The sequence below is a fragment of the Sinocyclocheilus anshuiensis genome, unplaced genomic scaffold (assembly GCF_001515605.1).
Source record: "Sinocyclocheilus anshuiensis isolate Anshui unplaced genomic scaffold, SAMN03320099.WGS_v1.1 scaffold1371, whole genome shotgun sequence".
In the NCBI taxonomy this organism is placed as follows: domain Eukaryota; kingdom Metazoa; phylum Chordata; class Actinopteri; order Cypriniformes; family Cyprinidae; genus Sinocyclocheilus; species Sinocyclocheilus anshuiensis.
In genome coordinates this window covers 452,749-459,956 of record NW_015539833.1, presented here as the reverse complement: position 1 = coordinate 459,956, position 7,208 = coordinate 452,749, and the positions used below count along the sequence as shown (strand labels likewise).

Sequence of the window (7,208 nt, the reverse complement as noted above, 5' to 3'; positions counted from 1 at the left end):
GCCGTAGACGTGTGTTTATTAGTCACGTTGAATCAATGAAAGCAGTTGAATCTTCTGTTTATTCAGCTGCAGCGATAGGCATTTTCTGGGTTTCTTCTGTGAGGCGTATTTGGAGTTTCAGCGCGAGAGCGCCCTCTGGCCTTTGGATGGAGATTTACTGCTGATCACAGAACCGTGCTTCACTGAAAGATACGCATGACAATCGCAGCTTCTGTCGAATCGCGATCTCGATTCCATTTCAATTTATCGTGCAGCCCTAGTTCTTTGGTCCTTACTCCCTGAGCATGGGAAATCTGTTGAAGTTTACTTCACTTCGGAACATTCATTCACTGTTTTGCGCTACGCCACGTATTTTGTTTGTCTCTCTTATTTAACATACACAGTGTTCTTTGCTCCCTACTCCTTGAGCAAGGGAAAGATTACTTCAATTTGGAACATTCATTCATGAAACTGTGCTATGCCACGGCCTGCAGCATCTTCACACACAGATGAAACTTACTAGAGAAGTGTGACATCATATACCTTTATAAATAAATACAATTTAAATTCACGTCACACACTTTTTTTAATGCCCTTTGAATGGAACGTATACGCTCCCTGTGATGTCCACTTCGCAGGCCACTGACGGTAGAATAGAACAAGCGTCTGAAGTGATAAGAGAAACATATAAAATGTGCAGAGCAGTGGTACGCGAGGACAGGATTTGAGAACCATTGGTCTATTGTATATATGTTATAATGCAAAATTCTATTCCGAACATGTTTTGCAGTCTGTGCTTGATGCAGTGTAACATGCTTGATGTTTGTCTCCTCTGTCAGCCAATCATCTTGGTGCTTCTGGATATCACTCCCATGCTGCCTGTGCTGGATGGGGTCGTCATGGAGCTGCAGGATTGTGCTCTTCCACTTCTGAGGGGTGAGGGTTACTTCTCTTGATTTAATCAGGTTAGACCTCATCACAGTGAATGATTATAATAGGACATCAGGTAGAGGAAGAGTGGTAGTGGAACAGTTTTCACTGGACTCTTAATTGACAGTTTGACTGCCACTGTCTCTTTGTACTGCAACTTGGTTTATTTATAGCCAGCATCTGGAATGTATTAAAATGCAAAGAAGACCGTCAAGGTACAAGATTGCAACAAATAATGCAGCTTGAAAACGTTTTGTGTGCAATTGATTTCTGATTTTCATGAGTTTTCTAGCCTCCGGCTTTTGATTTAGACGACACTGCGATAGTTCAAAGCAGGCCGAATCAATCACTGGTCAGTTTTTGGTGTTTGTTGTTCTGCCGTTCACTTTTCCTTTGCTTTCATAGGTGCTAGTTGTGGGAAACCCAGCCAACACCAACTGTTTGATCGCCTCCAAATCAGCTCCCTCTATTCCTAAGGAGAACTTCTCCTGCCTGACCCGTCTGGACCATAACAGGGCCCGCTCTCAGGTCCGAACCCCACCGCCTCATTCACCTTCACTTCTTATTCTGCTTTATTGAAGTTCTCTAACTCAGTCTTTGTGCTTTCCAGAGCTGCAGGTAACCAAGCTTTTTTATCGTCCATCATCCATATCTAGCTTAGTTCTAGAGTAGCCATATCTAGTTATGTACTCTGGAGTAGTTCATAGACCAATACAGTGACCTACTTTTAGAGGGACTGTTGGCTCTCTCTGCAGGTGACATAGTTGGCACATATTACACATAGGAGTGCTTTGCTCATCTGCGGTGTTCCTCCATGCCTGTAGGTGGCGATACGTGTCGGTGTGCCCTCTGACAGTGTGAAGAATGTGATTATCTGGGGAAATCACTCCTCAACTCAGTACCCAGATGTGCACCACGCTATCGTGAACAATCATGGGAAGGAGATGTCAGGTTTTGACGCAGTGAACGACGAAAGCTGGCTGAAGGGCGACTTTATCACTGTGAGTCCGACATCTGAACCTGTAGAGTTTCTAAACTGAGATAAAAAGGTGTTTTTTTGCAAGAGAAAATTAGATGAAGCGTACGTCTCAGTTTGCTGTTCATTTAATCCCATTTTTTTAATGAGTTTAATTGTGATTTAATCATCCCCAAGGAAAGAACAATGAAATTACTTGTTTGGCACATTTGCCCTCAGCAGGGCTTATAATGTTATTATAAAATGGATAGTTCCTCCATTAAATTCTAGTGCATGTTTGAAGCGTCTGAAAAAAGCTGACGAATGCACCTAATATTAATGCATCAAGTTTTGATTCATTTCTTAGCAACCATAAACAACTGATTTGCAACAATTTTTTTATTATTATTAATAATAAATTGAACTCTTGCTAAAGATTGTTTTATGCCGCAATGCAAAGATTTGTGGTAAAATCACTGTTAAAGTGCGGTCACATTTATCGTTGTTAGGCAAGTTTCCATGGAAATCTGCACAATCTAGAATTTTGCGTGAAGGCGAAAGTTTTCCCGCTAAATCAGATTCACCACATTTACCAACAGAAAGCTGCTTGCTTTGAAAGTGATTTCTGTGTGAGCTGTGCCTCATACATCTCTACGCTATTGATAGTAGACAGTGGACCTTTTTTTACCCACAAAATTTCACTGTATTGCTCTTAATTGCCCTGATATGACCACAGCTTTACACATGACCTTTTGTAGCTTATTGTTTTAATTTACCAATCTGTTTTTCTTTTAATTTTGTTGTACACCAGACGGTGCAGCAGAGAGGTGCAGCTGTCATCAAGGCCCAACACCAACTGTTTGATCGCCTCCAAATCAGCTCCCTCTATTCCTAAGGAGAACTTCTCCTGCCTGACCCGTCTGGACCATAACAGGGCCCGCTCTCAGGTCCGAACCCCACCGCCTCATTCACCTTCACTTCTTATTCTGCTTTATTGAAGTTCTCTAACTCAGTCTTTGTGCTTTCCAGAGCTGCAGGTAACCAAGCTTTTTTATCGTCCATCATCCATATCTAGCTTAGTTCTAGAGTAGCCATATCTAGTTATGTACTCTGGAGTAGTTCATAGACCAATACAGTGACCTACTTTTAGAGGGACTGTTGGCTCTCTCTGCAGGTGACATAGTTGGCACATATTACACATAGGAGTGCTTTGCTCATCTGCGGTGTTCCTCCATGCCTGTAGGTGGCGATACGTGTCGGTGTGCCCTCTGACAGTGTGAAGAATGTGATTATCTGGGGAAATCACTCCTCAACTCAGTACCCAGATGTGCACCACGCTATCGTGAACAATCATGGGAAGGAGATGTCAGGTTTTGACGCAGTGAACGACGAAAGCTGGCTGAAGGGCGACTTTATCACTGTGAGTCCGACATCTGAACCTGTAGAGTTTCTAAACTGAGATAAAAAGGTGTTTTTTTGCAAGAGAAAATTAGATGAAGCGTACGTCTCAGTTTGCTGTTCATTTAATCCCATTTTTTTAATGAGTTTAATTGTGATTTAATCATCCCCAAGGAAAGAACAATGAAATTACTTGTTTGGCACATTTGCCCTCAGCAGGGCTTATAATGTTATTATAAAATGGATAGTTCCTCCATTAAATTCTAGTGCATGTTTGAAGCGTCTGAAAAAAGCTGACGAATGCACCTAATATTAATGCATCAAGTTTTGATTCATTTCTTAGCAACCATAAACAACTGATTTGCAACAATTTTTTTATTATTATTAATAATAAATTGAACTCTTGCTAAAGATTGTTTTATGCCGCAATGCAAAGATTTGTGGTAAAATCACTGTTAAAGTGCGGTCACATTTATCGTTGTTAGGCAAGTTTCCATGGAAATCTGCACAATCTAGAATTTTGCGTGAAGGCGAAAGTTTTCCCGCTAAATCAGATTCACCACATTTACCAACAGAAAGCTGCTTGCTTTGAAAGTGATTTCTGTGTGAGCTGTGCCTCATACATCTCTACGCTATTGATAGTAGACAGTGGACCTTTTTTTACCCACAAAATTTCACTGTATTGCTCTAATTGCCCTGATATGACCACAGCTTTACACATGACCTTTTGTAGCTTATTGTTTTAATTTACCAATCTGTTTTTCTTTTAATTTTGTTGTACACCAGACGGTGCAGCAGAGAGGTGCAGCTGTCATCAAGGCCAGGAAGCTCTCCAGTGCAATGTCTGCTGCCAAAGCCATCTGTGACCACATGAGGGACATCTGGTTCGGCACTCCAGATGTGAGTTTGCACCACATAAACCCTTTAGAGATTCATTGAGTGTCTGGACTGTTAGATTCTGGTTTAAAGTAGAGTGGAAGACTAAAACATTTCTCGTTTTTCTTTTGTCAAGAATACTTCGTCAAATTTCTAAGGCCTCGAAATCAGCTTGATTAACACTTTGCTGAAAATCTGCTGTACACAATGTACCTCAGATTGATAGTTTATACTTTTTTAGCAAGAAAAAGGCCTTTTAGTTTTGTAAAAAATTTCAACAAATTATTGACAATTATTTCATTATTTCATATGTCAGGTTTACAGGATTAATGCTAAATAATTCTCTTTCTGTCTCTGAGCAGGGTGAGTGGGTGTCTATGGGTATCTACTCCACTGGTAATTCCTATGGAGTTCCTAATGACCTCATGTACTCCTTCCCTGTTATGATCAAGGTTTGTCTTCATCGCTAAGTTCTAAGTTCCTAAAAAACACTGAAATTAAATCATGAATAAAAGAAAGCACTTGGAAGTAGTTTAGATGTCGTTTCTATGTCAGTACTAATAATTTCCACCCCAACAGAACAAGACCTGGAAGGTGGTTGACGGACTCGCCATCAATGATTTCTCCCGCGGTAAGATGGATGGCACCGCCGCTGAGCTGGTAGAGGAGAGAGACACAGCACTCACCTTCCTTGGAGCGTGACTTGATGTCTCCACAACAATGCGGCAGCCGTTAGACTCTTCAAAGTCCCCAAATCCCCGACTGTAAAGTCCTGTAGATATCATAGCTGACCGTGTGTGGATATTTATGCCTCTTAACGTATGCGTGTGTGCGTTACTTCACAAGAAACATTTGCAATGTAACTTCCTCTGCTTGGAGTGTCTGGCGCAACACCTGAAGAACATTTCCAATTAAAACCGTTACGCACATAGTTGTCCTGACCAAAATAATGATCATCTGTCATACAACAATAAAAGACCATGTGGGAAATAAATGTTTGTTGTGTATTTGGATTATGTTGACATACCCATCTCATCTCCAGCTCTGAATACACAGATATTCTGTAGATGTGAATTTATTTACCTAAAGGTATGAAGATCCTTCATTGTAGACAGCATGCCAGGCCTGTTTACTTGGAAGAAAAACATTGAATATCCTGGAATTTTAAACTTATTATTTGAAAGCCTAGAAGCTTGAATATAAAATATGGTAAATATTTTCGTAATACTTGTCTAGTAATAAAGAAGTACTGGGAAATGATTTGTTAAGTCTGTGAGATGTGATTATAACGGTCATAATTATAACTAAAGTTTGGAACTATGCCATAACCATCGAAATTATGAGGTTTTGTTAACTTCGACTTTTATGGCATCATTTCTACCGCTTATGTGCATTTCGCCTTTTTCCATCTCGTAAATATAACCTAGTATGTCCTCATTTCAATTGTTTTAGTCATAATTATGACTGGTAAATTATGATTTATCAAAGTATGATTTTTTTTTCTTATGTAGCGAAAAGGGGCTTTCATATAAACCTGTATAATTGCCATAGACTAATTAAACGCACTCTCGATTGTTTAAAAGTAAAAAAGATAAAAATATGGAATAAAAATAAAAGCGTATTTGTTTACAACCACAACCAAGAGATGACGCTGTTTCACATATTTACGCAGTCGAACGCCATCAACGAATAGAACGCAATTTACTGGTATTTGATTGGTCGAGCCGGACCGCCCCCTCCTCTGATTGGTCCGTGAACAAAGATCATACCCACACACCGATTTCATGCGATACTTCCGCGCGTATAATTGCCATAGACTAATTAAACGCACTCTCGATTGTTTAAAAGTAAAAAAGATAAAAATATGGAATAAAAATAAAAGCGTATTTGTTTACAACCACAACCAAGAGATGACGCTGTTTCACATATTTACGCAGTCGAACGCCATCAACGAATAGAACGCAATTTGCTGGTATTTGATTGGTCGAGCCGGACCGCCCCCTCCTCTGATTGGTCCGTGAACAAAGATACCCACACACCGATTTCATGCGATACTTCCGCGCGTGAAAGCGTGTGCTGCAGTGGACGTGAGTATCCTCGCATGGCTTGTCAAAAATGAGCAAGCACGCCTGTCTGCTGTCTAGATGTACTTGAGTATGATAGTTCCCCAACCCCTCAAAACCCCGCGCTGTGCGCTTGTGTTTGCTTACAAGGGGTCGGTGACCTAGGAGTTCTTGTATGGCAAAGTTCATGACAGATTTAATCCTGGTTTCTGTGACCTTGGGCAGACAGAAGCAGTTAGTTAGGTCTGTACATACATTACCCCCTCATACATTAACTGTGTGCTGCTTTCAAACTTGACATTTAATATTGCGTTCAAAAGTGCTAGAAGAATTGCAAAGCGGCTAAAACAATCAAGTGGTAAAATGGCTAACGCTTGGGGTCAGCTGGCTTGCTGCAACGTATAATAATAACAAACTATTTTTTTCTGTAAAGCTACTTGGCAACGATTTGCATCGTGAAAAGCGCTATACAAATAAACTTGAATTGAATTGAATATAGTTTATTGGCCTAAAGGTCTGTCCACACCAAGGACAACTATAACGATAAAGATTTTAAAATTCGTTCTAAATGTGAAAGAATCGTAGAGTCCGCATCCTAAACAGCACAGAGGAACTATATATATATATATAAACTAGCTAATTAATGATTAAAATATTGACAACCAATCAGAATCCTTCCTGCTTTAAAGAGCTCGAGCATTTAAACCGGCAGACGGCATAACCTAATTAACAAAGTTATCGAGCGTTGTGTGTTTTTTGAAGAAGAATTCGTCCGTTCTGCATTTTATTCAGTGGAAGGAGAGAAAGGGGTGCAATTACGAACTGTCAGACGACCAGAAATAATAAAAAAAAAATTATGAGACTTTGTTTCAGTGAAGTTCTGGTAAAAAAAAGTTTTTAACAAATCGGATTCACTTAGTTAACGAGCCATTTAACCATCATAAAGGGTCGGTAAACGAGTGTTTTAGTGAAATGACTCGCGTTCGAATCGCTAGAATGAATCCCAG

The 7,208-nt window shown here is 40.1% G+C and overlaps 1 protein-coding gene across 1 annotated transcript in view; it reads left to right on the top strand.

The window, feature by feature from the left end:
- Positions 1–5,132, top strand: part of LOC107684302 (malate dehydrogenase, cytoplasmic-like) — an 11,905-nt gene extending 6,773 nt beyond the window's left edge. The window contains exons 3-9 of the mRNA XM_016480538.1: positions 819–921; positions 1,108–1,124; positions 1,315–1,437; positions 1,734–1,910; positions 4,049–4,162; positions 4,501–4,590; positions 4,718–5,132. Of these exons, the coding sequence (XP_016336024.1) occupies positions 819–921; positions 1,108–1,124; positions 1,315–1,437; positions 1,734–1,910; positions 4,049–4,162; positions 4,501–4,590; positions 4,718–4,840 (747 nt within the window). The 3' untranslated portion in view covers positions 4,841–5,132. The remainder of the gene's footprint in view (positions 1–818; positions 922–1,107; positions 1,125–1,314; positions 1,438–1,733; positions 1,911–4,048; positions 4,163–4,500; positions 4,591–4,717) is intronic.
- The last annotated feature ends 2,076 nt before the right edge of the window (positions 5,133–7,208 follow it).